This window comes from Hyla sarda, chromosome 1, assembly GCF_029499605.1.
Source record: "Hyla sarda isolate aHylSar1 chromosome 1, aHylSar1.hap1, whole genome shotgun sequence".
NCBI classification, from domain to species: Eukaryota; Metazoa; Chordata; class Amphibia; order Anura; family Hylidae; genus Hyla; species Hyla sarda.
This window is the reverse complement of record NC_079189.1, coordinates 380,230,757-380,249,377: the sequence shown is the minus strand read 5'-3', so window position 1 is coordinate 380,249,377 and position 18,621 is coordinate 380,230,757. Positions and strand designations below refer to the sequence as shown.

The window sequence follows — 18,621 nt, the reverse complement described above, 5'->3', positions numbered from 1 at the left end:
GTTACCGTCTAAGGATGAGCCGGCTCGCCCTGAGACTGCAAGCTGTGTATTTTGCGTGCTCCTGACTAGCGCCCGCGTCATACCCGCCGGCCCCCAGCTAATTCCTGTAGCTGGGGGGCGGCCGTTAATAGCCGACAAGCAGCGATCGCCACGGACGGCTATTAACCCTTTAGATCACCACTGTCAAAGTTGATAGTGGCATCTAAAAGGAAATTTAAACCATCCCTGGGGGGGGGGGGGTCGCGGGGGGCGTATCACTGTGGAGGTAGTCAGAGGGCTTTCCTCACGTCCTGTGCTGGCTGCGGCACTGACAATGATAAAGCCTGGCAGGACCAGGCTTCAATCGAGCGCATTTTCCCAAATTCCATATAAAATAACATGTAAACCTAATAAAAATATGTGGTATCACCGCGGAAATGTCCAAACTATAAAAATGTTAGTTAAATCGCACAGTTAATGGCTTACACGTAAAATTCCAAAGTCCAAAATTGCATATCTTTTGGTCACTTTTTATACCCTAAAAAAATGAATAAAAAGCGATCAAAAAGTCCCAACAAAACAAAAATGGTATTGTTAACTTCAGATGACAGCGCAAAAAATGAGCCCTCACACATGCCCATATGTGGAAAAATAAAAAAAAAAGTTATAAGGGTCAGAAGATAACAATTTTACACATAGTAATTTTGGTGCATGTAGTTTATAATTTTTTTTAAGTAGTAAAATAAAATAAAACCTATATAAACTAGGTATCCTTCTAACTGTATGGACCTACAGAATAAAGATATGGTGTCCTTTTTACAGAAAAGTGCACTGCCTAGACTTGGAAGCCCCCAAAATGTTTTTATTTTTATTTATTTTATTTTTTTTGCCCCACAAATATATTTTATCTGGTTTCGCTGTAAATTTTGTGGTGAAATGATTGATGTCATTATAAAGTACAATTGGTGCAAAAAAAGCCCTCATATGGGTCTGTATGTGCAAAATTGAAAGAGTTATGATTTTTAGAAGGTGATGTGGAAAAACCCTGCATCCTTAAGGGGTTAAGGAATTTTTTTTTTTTTTTTAATACATTGTAGCGGTGTTGTCAAACAGGTCTATGGGATTATTTTGAACTTGGTTTTATGAAATCTAAGGAAGAATACATAACGCTGCCTGACTTGTATCTCTATGCCAGACATAGTTTTAGGCATGTTATAGCCACATTTAATCCTCTGTATATTATACATTTACGTAATGCCTAGAAACATATTCTTTACTATTCTTAGCAGAATTGATGACTGAGCTACCTTCATATATTTGGATTACATCAGAGCCACTCTTTAAAGTAACGGACTGTATGGTTAAAAAAACATAAGACTTCAAATTTTGTTTTTTATTTATTTATAGGCAAAGTACTGGCCAGAATATGGAAAAAATAAGGAATCTGTTGGCGAACTATGGCTGGGCCTTCTTCGCTTTTACACTGAAGACTTTGATTTTAAAGAACACGTAATCTCAATCAGAAAAAAGAGCTTGCTGACCACTTTTAAAAAGCAGTGGACATCAAAGTATATTGTCATTGAAGGCATGTACATTTACTTCTAGTAATAACCACCCTTATGCCAGTTATAATAGTCTTTCTTGTAGTATTACAATATGGTGTGCTATACACAGTAAAGCCTCCATAAAAAAAAAAAAATACCTCTCTGTGACAACTAAAACCTCATCAAGACCAGATTTCAGGTGGTTGATTTTCAGTCCACCATAATATGTTTAGCGGCCACTTTTCAGTGCAGTGTGGGTCATCTTTTCAAATGGGTTTTTAGCTGTGTGTGTTCCTAAATGTGATGTTTTGCATATCAATTTTTTCCACTATATATTTGTAATGGAAAAATTATATGAAATAAAAAAAGGGCTCCAGTCAATAGTTTAAAATCAGTTGGTTAGACTTTAAAGGGGAACTGTGTTTGCTGCTAAGAACTGCCAGATATCTGTTGGGGTATAAAAGCAAACTGAATTAAATAGACTTTTACTCAGTCATGGAGATGGGGACATGCTGCTGAAGTGCCGCAGCCTAGCATGCCACCTGGTATTTGCTGCAAAGGGCTGCTGGATAGCTGTTATGGTATAAAAGCAAATTGCTCCTTTACTGGAGCTGATGGTTGCCAAAATTGCTTTTTCTCGGTCGTCTCCATTGGGTTTTAGCTTAGTTACAGTAGGAGGCAGACACAGATTTTTTTTTTTTCTTCAGGTGGGGGTTCAAGAGCATGGTGCTACCTGTTACCTCCCCCCCCCCCCCCCCCCCCCCTAATATATGCGATGAAGGGGCACAGACATAGAGTATGCACTGTTAACTCTCTCTTTCTCGCTCTTTCTTCCTCCTCCTTTCTCTTTTTCTCTCGTTCTCTTTTTTTTTTTTTTCTGGGGTGTCATTCTTTATTGTGTGAGTGTCAATCTTTCTCACTGGTCTTTTTTTCCTTTCCGCGCCTTTCCTTTTTACAGTCTGGCCTGGAGCAACTCAGTTCTCAAGGGTCAGGAGTCTGCTCTCTCTATTATCTTTCAACGCCCCCTGGCATCCGACCCTCACATCCACACTTTTCTGCAGGGCGTAGCTCATGCGGCTCTGCCGTACAGATCCCCCCCCCCCCCCCCCCCCCCAACTCCGTGGGATCTGAACCTGGTACCTGGTGCATTAAAAGATGCTCCTTTTGAACCTCTCTGGGACCTCTCTCTTCGCATCCTTTCCTGGAAGGTGGCTTTCCTTATTGCGGTCACTTGCATCCGGAGGGTTTGAGTTGGCAGCTTTCTCCTGCCGTTCCCCCTTCTGGTTCTGCACCAGGACAAGGTTGTTTTTCGACCACAGCTCATTCCACTCGTTCTGTTGTGGCCTCCTGGGCTCTCCGCAATAGGGCCTCGGCCTTGCAAGTCTGTAAGGTGCCACTTGGTCATCCTTGCACACTTTTACCAAACTTTACCATGTGAACACTTTTGCGTCTGCTGACACAGGCTTGGGTGGTAAGGTGTTGCAGGCGGCTATGGCTCAGCCTTCCGCCTGATTTGTTTGGGTTCTCTCCCACCCCAGGGACTGCTTTGGTATGTCCACGGTCTGTGTCCCCCAATAGAGCCGACTGAAAAAAGTAGATTTCTTATGCTTACCGTAAAATCTTTCTGAGGATTCATTCTGGATGCAGCACCCACCTGTTTGTTCTGGGGACTATGGTTCAGGGGGATTTGGGGCTGGGGTAGTTTGTTTATTTTTGTCTCTAGTTTCCCCTCAGACACCTACTGGTTTTTCTCTGTCCTCTCCTACTGCTTTGGGACTAAACTGATTAGCTCATAGTTAGTAGGCGGGGTATATCCTGGCAGGAGGGGCTGACTTTCTTTTAGTTTTGCCTAGTGTCTGCCTCCTAGTGGCAGCAAGATATACCCACGGTCTGTGTGTCCCCCAATAGATCCTTTGAGAGGTTTTTACGGTAAGCATAAAAAAATCTACTTGTAAAACATCCCCTACATTAATCATGTATGTTAGTCAAGAAAGGTCCTGGAGGTGAGGGCAGGGAAGGAGGCATCCCAGGCTGTGGCTTTTGAACAGCTCAGCACCATGAAACTTGGCTGAGATATGAATAGGCAATTATATAAGTTTGGCAACCGCCATGATCTCTGGGAAAGGTTGTTTTATACCCTAACAGCTATCCAATAGTGTCTGCAGCTTTCAGCAGCAAATATGACTAACAGTTTCCCTTTACCATTAGTGTTGACCACCGATCATTAGGTTTCTCATCTTGTATTTTTTAATGATTGCTCTAACTTTCTCCATTTGTAAAAATAGATCCTTTTGACCTAACTCACAACCTTGGAGCTGGATTATCCAGAAAGAGTAAGTAATTTTAAGTCTGTGCATATTGTTATATTTCTCGGTCACTCTTTATTGGGGGACACCTATATTGATGGATATAGGCTCTTGCCACTAGGAGGCACTGACACTAGGAAAAAAAAAGCTCCTCCCTGGCAGGATATACCCGCCCACTGGAAGTGAGGTAATCAGTTTTTAGCTAGTGTTAGTAGGAGGCAAGACACAGGTCTGGGAGCTCCCCAGGCCTGTGTTTTTTCTTTTTTTCTCTTTTTTTTCTTGTCAGGCATGTCTAGTTAGGTTTTTATCTCCTTTTTTTGTTTCCCTTTTTCAGGTGGGGGTTCAGGAGCATGGCACTACCTGTTTTCTCCTCCCCCCCCCCCCCCCATATGCGACAAAGGGGCACGGAACAGAAGAGTATGGGCAGTCAACCCCCTTATCGCCAAAGGCCAGCACCTGGAGGTTGTACCTTGGGTCCGGGTCCCCCACTTTGCCCCTGCTCGGCCAGCTATCTTGGCCTGGTATGATGCTGGTATATGCTGCTCCATGCCGTCGCCACTCCTGGGGCTGCCAACGTGGTTTTTCCTTACTGTTCCAATAGTGTGGACGTCTCAGTGCAGGGTGCCTTGTTCCCCACCCTTCTTCGTGGTCACTCGGACAATTAGGTTGAGTTTGGCGCCCTCTTGTGGCCTATAATTGTATTGCACGGTTTTATATTTCTGCTCCCCCTAATGGCAATCATGCGCTATTGCAGCCTTAGTTGGCCATATCTGTTTTATCAGTTTAATATCTGCAGGGTCTCCTTCTGTATTGGGGGCTGCTTTATTTGCTTCAGTTAACCTGTAAGGTGACCTGCTATACACAAATTACATTGGGCCGCTTAAGGTATGTCTCTGGTTGCCAGGGATTTCGCGTTACCTTTGAAACTATCTGGGATCTATTTAATTCCTGTTCTCCCCTACCACTGAGTGCCATGCTGTGTGTAAGCTCTTTTGTGTTCCTGGCAGTCGCTCGGGTCTCTTTTGAGGTTCCTCCTCTGTCAGGTCTGACGGCCACCCATCCATGGGGTGTTCTTAGATGGCATACTACATGATCCCTTCCTCCGCAGGCTCCATCCAGCGCAAGGTCACCATGGGAGTATCCCTGTGTGGGCATGGATTGGACCTGATATCAATAGGCCAGACTGTTGTCTCACCGGGCACTCATCTCACAGCTGCCACATCCACGGCTGGCACTTCTGACACCTCGCACCAACAGTGGGGTACCGAAGGAGTGACCTGTTGAATACTATGGACCCATACCAGTCAGCCACACAAAGTGTGTCTATGGGTTTATGGGACCTTTTCCACCTGTAAGTCAGACTGTCTGCATATAGTAACCAAAGTCTCTGTGTAGACTGTGTAGATGCCCAAGTGTGGATATTCACCACCTCCACAGTAGAATCCTATATATAAAGGCATGGGCTGTATGCTTTAAGAATAAATTTTAGCACTCATGTTTAGACCATCTTTTTCTTATTTATTCAGATATTTCTGCAGTTTTCATCAGCTTTTCAGATGGGATGTCGGCACACATCCAGTCTAGCAGAGGTCTTATCTTACTGACTAGAATCAATCAGGGTCATGACACGATATTTCGGGCTCTGCGACAGCCGGTCTTGACAACGTCTGTTGTTTTGGTCCTACCATTGCTCTCCTCCTCTTTCGGCACACTCTCCCTGAAAGGGAGTGTTCTTCTTTCCCTTTTGACAGTATCAGTTGCGTTGCACTGACACCAGTCTTCTGACTTAACCTTCCTTTGCCCAGAATCTGGCAGTCCCAGCTGGATTCCCCTTTGTTACCCCCCTCCGTTCCAGTTCTGATGGGATGTTTCTTTGGGGGGCTCTGGTCCGCTCAGACCGCAGGGGTCCATGATCAGTTAGTCTCCTTGTCTCGGACACTGTTCTGGGATGCTGTGGCGTGACTTCTTTCTGGGCAGCTCTCCTGGTTCTTTGGGCCTTGGTGATGGTTGAGGTCTCGAGCATGTGTAGTGACCTGGCCCGGACTTCTCCACAACCCTATTTTGTGGGGCAATCTTTTTGTACTGCACCACTTTGTCTTGTCATGGAAGTTTGTCGCCCGGTGCGTTTCGTGGACGTTTGTTTTTCTTACTCTTCAGGTGTAAGTCTTCCAGGGGACTCTGGAATCTCCACTTCCCAGGTTGTCTGATCTGGTGTTCCGGGATGCTCCTTTTCGGGGTATTCTGCTCCTTTCTTGCCTGTTTGTTTTCAGTGTTAGCCTTTCAGGTGATTCAGGTGCCTTCAGTTTCCATGTAGCTCTCTCCGGTTTTCGGGATGCCCCTTTTTCATGGCATTTAGCTCCTTCCTTCTTTGGGTCCATGTCCTGCCAAGTTGGAGGGCGTTCCGGTCACCCGGATTAACTGTCAAGCTACAGTGCTTCCAGGTGCTCAAGGCGGGCCCCTGGGACAGGGGTTTTGCGTCTGCATCTGTTCTGCATCTGTTCAGGGGTGTTGTGCCTCAGCAACTTCCTCAGGAAGTTGCTGACGGGCAACGGAACGCGTGGGGTCTTTAGGGGGGCACCTGCCGCATTACTCCTCCATCTATTGTCCTCTACTACCAGTCCCCTGTGCTGTATACTTAGGATATTCAGGTTGTATACATATTATTGGTGTTGTGGGGACAGGACTGTATTGATTTAATATTCTTGTTGTATGATAGGTTGATAACCTGTGTATCTGTGGAGGCAGGTGCCCTGGGTGGGGTTTCTCCCCTTCTTTTTGGTAGGGGGTTCCCCCCCCCCCCCTCGTTTGTGCAGTGGCCAATTGGGCCTTTTTTAATTGGTTTTAACTGTATTGTCTGCTTTTTGTACTATTTATGTGTAATAAAGATATACTTTTTGGATTACAGTTATTGTGGGTGTGCATTATATTGCGTATTTCTTTCTCTTTTTGTGTAGTTATTGTTATTTGATACGCTTAATAGCACCCCTTTGTGTATGATGCGGAGCCCGCCTGTTTTCTATATACATCTGGGATGATTCTGGCTAATCCTCGTTGACCTCTTCTTGTCTCTCTATTTGGCCCGGGTTTTTTAATTTTTCAGAGGACTGTTCCTTCTTTTTGGCATCCTAGTTCATCTCCATGGATAAGGGGATCTTCTGAGAGCTCAGTTTCTGTGCCTTGGTGATCTCTGGCCTGGGGTCTCGTCAGCCTTGTGGACACCTGAGTTTGGTCTCTGGACTGATTCCAGTTCTCTGGTGGTTGTTTCTCCCACCCTGGGGGACTGCTTTGGTACGTCCCATCAGTATAGGTGTCTCCCAATAAAGTATAGGTCTACTCTCCATAAAATCTTTCTTGTAGCCTTCATTGGGGGACACCGCACACACCCATTTCTTCACTTTTGGTCCGGATGATCTTTTCCGGTGGTTGTTTATTTTTTTTTTTTTTTTTATTTTTTTTTTTTTTTTAAATCCTGGATTATTTTCTAGCGTCCTTCGGACATGTTCTTGTTGGCTTCTCCTACTCCTTTGTGACAAAACTGATTACCTCACTTCCAGTGGGCTGCCAGGAAGGAGCCGACTTTTTTATTTATTTTTTTTAAACTAGTGTCAGCGCCTCCTAGTGGCAAGAGCATATACCCATCAGTATAGGTGTCCCCCAATGAAGGCTACAAGAGAGATTTTACAGTGAGTACAAAAAAATCTCCTTATTCTTGATGGCACTGATGTGAAAATTCGACCTTTTTTTTTTTTTTTTTGTTCATAGTGACAAATTTTATAATGAAAGCTTTTATCAATGGGAGAAGAGTATTTGGCACTCCAGTAAAAGGAATCCCCAAGGAATATCCATCCAAAATGGTAATGAAGTTTTAGTAGCTAGCTTTTTGTCGGAAAAGTGGTTTACTATTACCAGTGTCTATATCCTGTCTACACAGATGTTGTTGGGTTGTGTGCTTGGCACTTTCACAAAATAATGCCTAGCTTTAATATGTTATGATCAAGCGTAAAGTCTTTTCTTTTTAATATTTTCATTTATGCAACTTAATGGAGAACCAGCGGGAGAGTTTTAGTTTTTATTTTCTAACTCTGCCTGTTGTGCGGGATTTAAAAAAATTATTGAATACTGTGTTTCACTCCACATCTCTCGGCAATCTCTGTCCAGTTGAATGAGATGGCTCCATACAGTACTAATGGAGCATGTCTCCTGCAACTAAACTGAGATTTCAGTTGCTTCTCCCGGCTTGTTCTAACAATGGGTGGGGTCTGAACTATAAAAAGTTCATATATAGACACAGACTATAAAAACTTTTGACATGTCAAAGTTTTGTTAAATGACGGGGACACTTTAAAGGAATATAGTAATTTAGCTTTAGGTGAGTGTTTAACCCCTTAAGGATCACAGGTTTTTCCGTTTTTGCACATTAGTTTTTTCCTCCTCACCTTTTAAAAATCATAACCCTTTCAATTTTGCACCTAAAAATCCATATGATGGCTTATTTTTTGCGCCACCCATTCTACTTTGCAGTGACATCAGTCATTTTACCCAAAAATCCACGGCGAAACGGAAAAAAATCATTGTGCGACGAAATTGAAGAAAAATAAATTTTGGGGGCTTCCGTTTCTACGCAGTACATTTTTCCGTACAAATGACACCTTATCTTTATTCTGTAGGTCCATACGATTAGAATGATACCCTACTTATATAGGTTTGATTTTTGTCGTACTTCTGTAAAAAAATCATAACTACATGCAGAAAAATGTATACGTTTAAAATTGTCAACTTCTGACCCCTATAACTTTGGGGCGGTATGAGGGCTCCTTTTTTGCGCCGTGATCTGATATCAATACCATTTTTGTATTGATTGGTCTTTTTGATTGCTATTTTTTCATGATATAAAAATCGACCAAAAATACGTTATTTTGGAGTTTGGAATTTTATTTCACATACGCCATTGACCGTGCGGTTTAATTAATGATTATATTTTTATAGTTCGGACATTTACGCACGCGGCGATACCAAATATGTTTATTATTTACATGGTGTTTTTTTTATGGGAAAAGGGGGATGATTTAACCCTTTCCTTAATAAAAGTTCAAATCACATTTATTAACTTTTTTTTTTACACTTTTTTTTTTTTTTTTTTGCAGTGTTATAGCTCCCATAGGGACCTATAACACTGCACACACTGATTGCCAGCACTGTTCACTGCAAAGCCCTAGCTTTGCAATGATTAGCGTTATCGGTGGTCGATTGTTCAAGCCTGAATCTCAGGCTTGGAGCAATCAATCGCCGAGGGGACACGCCGGAGGCAGGTAAGAGGACCTCCGCTCGTGTCCCAGGTGATCGGGACACCGCATTTTCACTGCGGTAGTCCAGATCAGCCCCGTTGAGCAGCCGGGCAGCTTTCACTTTCGTTTTAGATGCGGCGTTCAACTTTGAACGCCGCGTCTAAAGGGTTAATAGCGCGCGGCACTGCGATTGCTGCCGCGCGCTATTAGCCCCGGGTCCCGATATGACATGGGGTCACCGCGTGACACCACGTTATATCGCGGGAGTCGGCCAAGGACGTAAATATACGTCCTTGGTCGTTAAGGGGTTAAAAGAGAGCAAGACTGGTTTGAGTATAATAGTCTGTCTGGCGGCACTGACATTGAACTGCCCTGTGCAGCTTGTAGTGGGCTGTAGTACGTGCAAGCTGTGGCAAAAAATTTTTTCCAACAAAATGAAATAATGTGATAAAGTAGTGCCCTTTTAAAATGTACACTAAAGCTAGCTTTAATACTGCCTTAGGATAGATACAGAAAGCAGACCTTTAAAAAAATAAAAAATTAATAAAAAACTCTTCCATGCTTTGTTTTTTCTACATTTAATTTTTTTCTTTCTTTGTAGGAGTACTTTTTTGATCCAGATGTCTTGACTGAAGGGGAAGTTGCTCCCAATGACAGATGTTGCCGCATTTGTGGCAAAATTGGACACTTTATGAAAGACTGCCCTATGAGGAGAAAGTAAGTACTTTGCATTCTTTAAAGAATATACAGTTAATACAGGCTTTCTTGGTATTTAATTTAGCTCCTGTTCAGGTCAGGGAAATATAAAGTTTTCAATATTGGTCTTGGAAGAGATTATATAAGAACAATTTTCTTACATGCTGCAGAAAAAGCTAGGTGGATTCTGTAACTTGCTTGTCCATCTTGCTGCTTTGCAGAGTTAGAAGGCGAAACCATGAAAAGCCTACAAACCAAAGATATGTAGACAAGCGACGACAGAGAAAACCTGAAGATAAGGAAATGAATAATAGTATGGAAGGCAATGGCTATTATATGGAGGGCAAGCAGTCCACCACACCCAAGAAGCCCAATCAGGGAGCCCGAAGCAATCTTGAAGCCTGCAGAGAAAGGACTCCAAAACCTTCCAATGAAAAGTGGAGGCGACAGGAAGAACTGAGGGAAAAGCGCTGCTTCATATGTGGAAGGGAAGGTCACATAAAAAAGGAGTGTCCTCAATACAAAGGGGCAGCAGGTTAGTGCCTCCTTCCGGTTTAAAGCACATCTTTGGTACCTGGATAATGGGGTAGGTGTGTGTGTGTGTGTGTGTGTGTGTCTGTCTATATGTATAGCTCTCTCTATCCTTGTCTCTATCCTTGTCTCTGTCCTTGTCTCTGTCCTTGTCTCTGTCCTTGTCTCTGTCCTTGTCTCTGTCCTTGTCTCTGTCCTTGTCTCTGTCCTTGTCTCTGTCCTTGTCTCTGTCCTTGTCTCTGTCCTTGTCTCTGTCCTTGTCTCTGTCCTTGTCTCTATCCTTGTCTCTGTCCTTGTCTCTGTCCTTGTCTCTGTCCTTGTCTCTGTCCTTGTCTCTGTCCTTGTCTCTATCCTTGTCTCTATCCTTGTCTCTATCCTTGTCTCTATCCTTGTCTCTATCCTTGTCTCTATCCTTGTCTCTATCCTTGTCTCTATCCTTGTCTCTATCCTTGTCTCTATCCTTGTCTCTATCCTTGTCTCTATCCTTGTCTCTATCCTTGTCTCTATCCTTGTCTCTATCCTTGTCTCTATCCTTGTCTCTATCCTTGTCTCTATCCTTGTCTCTATCCTTGTCTCTATCCTTGTCTCTATCCTTGTCTCTATCCTTGTCTCTATCCTTGTCTCTATCCTTGTCTCTATCCTTGTCTCTATCCTTGTCTCTATCCTTGTCTCTATCCTTGTCTCTATCCTTGTCTCTATCCTTGTCTCTATCCTTGTCTCTATCCTTGTCTCTATCCTTGTCTCTATCCTTGTCTCTATCCTTGTCTCTATCCTTGTCTCTATCCTTGTCTCTATCCTTGTCTCTATCCTTGTCTCTATCCTTGTCTCTATCCTTGTCTCTATCCTTGTCTCTATCCTTGTCTCTATCCTTGTCTCTATCCTTGTCTCTATCCTTGTCTCTATCCTTGTCTCTATCCTTGTCTCTATCCTTGTCTCTATCCTTGTCTCTATCCTTGTCTCTATCCTTGTCTCTATCCTTGTCTCTATCCTTGTCTCTATCCTTGTCTCCATCCTTGTCTCTATCCGTAGGGGGGGGGGGTGTGTATCTATCTATATGTATATCAATATGTCCTTGGCTCTGGCTCTCTGCTTTCATTTAAAAAAGAGGCCTCTGAATGATAAAAGAAGCGATCTGTCTTTTCCTCTACACAGGTTTTGATAAATCTCCCCCCTATGTTCCTGAATATTCTTAACGCTCTCTAGAATGATTTTCATTGTTTTCAATGGCAGGTAGTCCCAAGTCTGAAGCACAATTTGGATCTCCATCAGCATCCAGTCCACTGAAACACCAGGGAAGGTTTATCCAGGTAATTGTGTGCACACATTTCACACTATAAATGCAGTGTTGCCTTTAAAGGGGTTATCCAGGATTAGAAAAAAACAGAGCCGATTGTGAGCCACAGGCCCGAAAAGGGGACTGCTTTGGGTGATAGCAGAAATAATAACATATTAAATGCTTAAAGAGTACCTGTCATTATCAACATCTGAAGCCGTGCCGGGTGAACATCCGTACTCCCTTCTATGCTGAGCTCGGACTAGGGAGCGCAGCATAGAAGAGACTGCCAATTGCAGCAGGCTCTTCTCGATCCCCTCCTCTCTGCACGTGTATCGCAAAGAGGAGTGATTAGCTGCAAACAGCATTCTCTCTGCCCTGCATGATTGACAGGGCACAGAACAAAGGCAGTGTATCGCCGATGTCCCGCTGCACTTGACCGGCCGGGATGAGACCAAAGTCAGGTCTCGTGCAGAGTCTAAATGCGGCCGGCACTAGGAGGGAGATCCCTAGTGGCAGAATATTCAGACTTAAAGGAGTACTCCAGCGCTGCTTTTCTTTATCCTGCAAAAAAAAAAAAAAAAAAAAAATCTCAACTCCCCTACCTCTGTTCCCTCCCATTGCGCAGCTACTGGTCTTTAGTCCTCCGTCCTGGTCTTCTCCCTGCTGTCACACGGGGGGGGGCGTGATGTCACTATGCTCCGTCCCCGTGATCGCCAGTAATCAGACCCGGAGCGAACACGCTCCGGGACTGATTCTAACTGGGTGCGGTGTGGAAGATCACGGGGGACTCCCGCGATCAGGCATCTTATCCCCTATCCTTTTGGATAGGTGATAAGATGTCTTAGCGCTGGAGTACCCATTTAAGGTTTTTTTTTTGTTTTGTTTTTTACAGCTTGGGCACAATGGGGGATATATAGATAGATATACAGAGATTATATATATGTATGTATATATATGTGTATATATATGTATATATATGTATATATATGTATATATATGTATATGTATGTATATGTATGTATATGTATGTATATGTATGTATGTATATATGTATGTATATATGTATATGTATATGTATGTATGTATATATGTATGTATGTATATATGTATGTATGTATATATGTATGTATATGTATGTATATGTGTGTATGTATATGTATATATATATGTGTGTGTGTATGTATATATATATATATGTGTGTATGTATATATATATATATGTATATATATATGTATGTATATGTTTTTAATTATAAGTATATTAGAAATGTTTATAAGAACAGAAGCCCAATATCAAATTTTATTTTAATGACAGTGCCCATTTAAAAGACAATCAGATTTTGTGTATAATCTGGGCAGTAAATTTTTTTTATTGTGGATAAAAAAAAAAAAAAATATGGTGGCAATTTATCAAAACCTGTCCAGAGGAAAAGTTGCCCATAGCAATCAATCCGATTTTGCTTCTTTCATTTTTGAGACGCCGTGTTAAAAATGAGAGCAATCTGATTGGTTGCTATGGGAAACTTTTCCTCTGGACAGGTTTTGAGAAATCTCCCCCCTATATGCATAAATGATCACTCACTACAGTGCTCCGTTTTATCAGACAAATCCTTACAAAACAGGCCCAAACTTAATTTGGTAATCTCAAATGATGTTGAATAGCGAAAATATGGGAAAATACAGCATGTCCGCTCTTGTGTACAATTTTAGTATTGTAGTCACAAAAATAAAAGGCTTGTAATGAATACTGTTGGAGGTGTAAATCCAGACAATAATTCTCGATAAAATTTCAGGTAGTTCAATTACAAGATGAAAAAAGGAAACCGAAGATATCTTTCAGTCCTCAGTCAGGTAAATAGTTTTGTGCAATAGTTTGATTGGGGTGTTTAACAGTATTTGTACAGATTATGTAATGTACCCTGGGTGTGATTGCTCCTATAAATAAAGCCATATAATAAGTTATCCAAGATTAGAAAAACAGAGCCGCTCTTGTCGTCGGCCTGTGTGTGATTGCTGCTCAGTTCCATTAACGTAAATGGAACTGAGCGATAACCCTTTTTGTCCAGAATTAGAAAGTGTTTTTCGTTTTAATTTTTTTTCCCCCCGGAGCACTGCTACAGATGATTGGTCCCACAGTCCCATCTTCTTCCTTCCACCTGTGCACGGACCCTCAAATGGCGCTCAGCCTATCACTGGCTGAATTGGGACATTGCTGCGGCCAGTGGTAGGCTGAGCTCCATGTGGTGATTCGTGCACAGGAAGAAGGCAGAAGACTAGACCGGAGGACCGATCAGCTGTAGCGGCGCTCCGGGGGAACGCAGGAAGTTGAGTGAAAGTTTGTTTTAATTTATATTTTTTTCAGCACTGGCACAAAGGAGTTGGAATTGTCTGCACTAGACTACTCCTTTAACCCCTCTAGGACCAGGCAAATTTAAGCCTTTAAAACAAAACATATTTCATAATACTTATATGTATACTGACATGACCATTGTGATGGGTAGGTTGGCCTAGCCATAGAGATGGCTCTGCTTATATCCTGATGTCTCCGTTGGTGAATTTTTATTTAACTTTTTGGCACCATTTGATTTAAAAAAGATTAGTAAATTACTTCTATTTAAAAATCGTAATCATTCCAGTACTTATCAGCTGCTGTATACTACAGGGGAAGTTATTTTCCTTGCTGATACATCTGTCCATGTCAGGAACTGTCCAGAGCAGGAGCAAATCCCCCATAGCAAACCTATCCTGCTCTGGACAGTTCCTGACGCGGACTGAGGTGTCGGCAGAGAGCACTGTGGTCAGACAGAAAAGAAATTTAAAAAAGGAAAACTTCCTCTGTAGTATACAGCAGCTAAGTACTGGAATGTTTAACAGATTTGTAAATTGCTTCTATTTAAAAATCGTAAACATTCTGGCACCGGTCGATTTGCAAAAAAAATTTCCACCGGAGTACCCATTTAATGATGGATCCATTGGCAAACTGTTATAAGCCATTTTAATGCCGTTCCTAAAAATGCCTTCCTTTTTTCTGCTGTATTTTCTACATGTATGACCCTGTTGATACATTAGTAATGGACCATGTTCAGCAAGTGTGTTGGAAAACCTCCTGCTGGACATTACCTTTGGCACATACAGAAAGGGCACTCTTTTGGCAGACAGTATTCCCTCCCGCCTCGCCTTGCTTAACATTCCGAACACAGCTCCTCCCACCAACATGTATTATAATGTATTTTTCCTTTTGCTCCACCAGTTGATTTCACTTTATTATTTTTGTTCTAGGCAGCCTTTCCACTAAATACATGACTCAGGGAAAAGCCTCTTATAAGAAGGCACACCAGGAATTTTAAGGGTGGATGTACACTGCCAGAGAAGGAGCCCTTGGCCGTCCAGGAACACGCCTCTACTTTTTGTTTTTGGAACAGTGTTTACATCTTTCTACTAGAATCAGCAGCAGTGAAATATTGGATGTTGATAAATGTTTTTGTTTTTATTTCAAAGTGTAAAGTTTAGAAGAATTGTTTTAATGTAAAATTCTTACCATGGGCACCTTTTCTTAATTTATTTTATTTGAACATTTTAACAAAAATTCCACTGATATACATTTGTATATAAAGTTGGAGAAGTATTAAATACTTTGAATTTGATGCCCCATCCCCCATAATATTTTAATTGCAGCAGACTATTAATCTTATATATGGTGGCCCATGGACTGAAGATTCCTTGTTTTCTTTTTACAGAAATGACTATTTTTGAGAGGTAAATTATATTTATTAATTGTCAGGAGTCCTTGTTGAATCCATTTGTGAAGCGCTGCTGTATTTACACATACGATTTTATTATAATTCTTTGGCCAACTCTATTTTGAGTCTTTTTATGTAAATATCTCATTGGATGTAATGGTACATCTGCTACAATTTCTTTTAGTCTCCATCTCTCGTGTGTCTTCAACATCCTTCTGAGACACAACTCTTGGTTTATTGCATGACATTTTACTTTAAAAGCGGGTTGTTCCTGAAATTGCTGCTAATGTCCAAAAATAGGAAATAAGAAAAGAGGTTTGTAGTGTGATAATAAAAAGAAATGCTCAAAAAACTGTTTATTTTTTTTTTTTTTCCTTCTGTTCCCTAAAGCAGGGGTCAAAAAATAGTTTACATGCATTAACCCCTTCCCGCAGAATGACTTGTAAGAATGTCAAGTTATGCAGGTAGTTCGTGCATCCTGGCGTTGATATAAAGTCATTCAGTTAACCCGGTAATGCGCTGCATCGCACGGGTTAACGGCAGAAGTCCTGCTGTTACCAGCGGGATACCATTTCTGTAAGCCCCACCCCCCCAGGACGATCTGTGAATGGTCTCTGAGGACCAACACAGGCAGCTGGGACTGGCGGCAGGCAAGTGGAGGAGGCAGCGGTGACGTCTGCATCAGAGGCAACAGTGAAGATCACTGTAAAGTGTTCTTCACTACTGCTTCTAGGAGTTTAAAAACTACAACTCCCAGCATGCCCAGACAGCCTTTGGCTGTCTGGGCATGCTGGGAGTTGTAGTTTCGCAACATCTAAAGGGCCACAGTTTGGAGACCACTGTGCAGTGGTCTCCAAACTGTGCTTGATGTTTCAAAACTGCAAAACTCAGACAGTCCAGACATGCTGGGAGTTGTAGTTCTGTAACAACATCTGGCCCTTCAGATGTTGCCGAACTACAACTCCCAGCATGCCTGGGCAGTCTGGGCATGGTTGTAGTTTTGCAACATCTTGAGGGCTTCAGTTTGGAGACCACTGTGTAGTTTTGTCCAAACTGCTCTCCTCCAGTTGTTGTAAAACTACAACTCCCAGCATGCTCTTCGGCTGTATGGACATGCTGGGAGTTGTAGTTTTGCAACAACTGGAGGCACACTGGTTGGGAAACATTCTGTTTCCTAACTGTGCTTCCCAACCGTGTGCCTCCAGCTATTGCAAGACTAATTCCCAGCATGCACTGACAGACCATAGTAACAAACTGTGTTTTGCAACCAGTGTGCCTCCAGCTGTTAAATAACTACAAGTCCCAGCATGCCCTTCTGCTGTCACTGCATGCTGGGAGTTGCAGTTTTGCAACAGCAGGAGGACAGTCCTCTTCACCCAAACCCCCCCCCCCCAGGGTATACAGTAAGTTTCTCACTGCAAGCTTGAGGTGCAGCAAATTTTCCGCTGCAGCTCGAACTCCCAGCGGGAAACTCGCTGTGAACTCCCGTGTGAATGTACCCTAAAAACATTACACAAAATAAGAAAAGAGAGAGCAGAAATGCGCTCCCTGTGGAGTATAGCCAGCACAAGTGTGGGGGAAGGGGGAAAGATAAAATTTCCGTGCTCACCTTGCTGAGTTGTGTAGTGGCATACACAACAATGCTGATCGCATGTGATTTAAGGATCACAATTAGAGTTGAGAGAATTTACAGTAAATTCGATTAGTCACGAACTTCTCGGCTCGGCAGTTGATGGCTTATCCTGCGTAAATGAGTTCAGCTTTCTTTTTTTTTTTCTTTTATATCTTTTATTTCATTTAAATATAAAATTTACAAAACTACAGTATACGTTTCAGGTATACATAACAACACCAATCAAAAAAAAAAAGAGGCCATATAGCCATACTTATACTTGTTTACATCTGAGAAGTATACCTACTCATTATTAATACCCCCACCCCACCTTCTGGCACAGAGAGAGAGAGAGAAAAAAAAAATTTAGATTAAAGTCTACCATATATTCCAAATCTTTCTACATTCTCTTTGACCCTGCTTACTCCTCATCCAACTAAACTCCTTATCTTTCATGGTTTTTAACCCTTCCTTCCATTCCTCTATCTGCAGATCTTTAGGGGATATCCAATTCCTTAGTATGATCAATCTAGCGAAGAACAGAATTCGATGTAACAAGCACTCGTATTTCCCCATATTACCAATAGCTCCTAGCAGTATAAACTCTATCGTACGAGGTATCTTCACGGGGATTTTAATTTCTACCTCTTTTATTACAGATTCCCAGAAAGCCGATATCTTCTCACACGACCAAAAACTATGTAGATAATCCGCTTCATCCAGACCACATTTAACACATTGTGACGTACTCTTCACCCCCATCCTATATAAATGAAGCACGGAATAGTGGGTCCTGTGTAATATCCTAAATTGTGTGATTTTATGTTCCATATTACGAGAAACCTTACTTATATTTTGGGCCATAATGTCCCAATCATCTTCAGAAACAGTACCCACTATCCGAGACCATTTTTCTTTAATTCTATCAATCCCCCTTATTCCAATAATCTTATTTAACTTCTTATACAAAATTGATATTCCTTTTTTTTTTTTTTTAAAGTGCTCTATTTGAATTAGTGCTTCTATAAAATTGTGTTTCTGTGTTACATATACCTCTTTATCTATCGTGTTATGGACTGCGTGACTAACCTTCCAATAATACAGCCAATCCTTATCATTAATATCATACACCCTTTTTATGTGATCAAATGAGAAAGTTTTCCATTATCAAATATTTGTTCCAGTCGTTTTATACCCTTACTATCCCAAAAAGTTGACTCACAATCAACCAATTCTTTAAATGTATTATTAGCCCATAAAGGTGTAAACCCAAAACTATTTTGTATATGTAATTCTTCCTTTTAACCTTTCCCATACTGTTCTAAATTTGTGCAATAACACCATGCTATTTGAACCATTCTCTTCATAGTCATCCAATTCCAACACCTCATATATGTTCTCTTTCTCCTTATCTACTACAATCTTCTCCAGGTATCTAGAGTTCCTCCAATTCACGACTCGTACCAACTGCGCAGCCAAATAGTAAACAAGAAAGTTAGGCATATCCAATCCCCCCCCCCCCCCCTATCTCCAGGGGCCATAAAATATCTGTTCTTCAAACGGACCCTTTTCCTTCCCCATAACAATCTGCCCAGTATCACTTCTATCTTCCGGAACCACCCCTTGCCGATCCACATTGGCGAGGCACTAAG

The 18,621-nt window shown here is 41.9% G+C and overlaps 1 protein-coding gene across 1 annotated transcript in view; it reads left to right on the top strand.

Annotated features, from left to right (window-relative positions):
• The window catches only part of TUT7 (terminal uridylyl transferase 7), a 108,375-nt gene extending 92,673 nt beyond the window's left edge, over positions 1-15,702 (top strand). The window contains exons 30-37 of the mRNA XM_056566469.1: positions 1,387-1,564; positions 3,809-3,856; positions 7,592-7,683; positions 9,716-9,831; positions 10,032-10,345; positions 11,572-11,648; positions 13,411-13,468; positions 14,897-15,702. Of these exons, the coding sequence (XP_056422444.1) occupies positions 1,387-1,564; positions 3,809-3,856; positions 7,592-7,683; positions 9,716-9,831; positions 10,032-10,345; positions 11,572-11,648; positions 13,411-13,468; positions 14,897-14,964 (951 nt within the window). The 3' untranslated portion in view covers positions 14,965-15,702. The remainder of the gene's footprint in view (positions 1-1,386; positions 1,565-3,808; positions 3,857-7,591; positions 7,684-9,715; positions 9,832-10,031; positions 10,346-11,571; positions 11,649-13,410; positions 13,469-14,896) is intronic.
• The last annotated feature ends 2,919 nt before the right edge of the window (positions 15,703-18,621 follow it).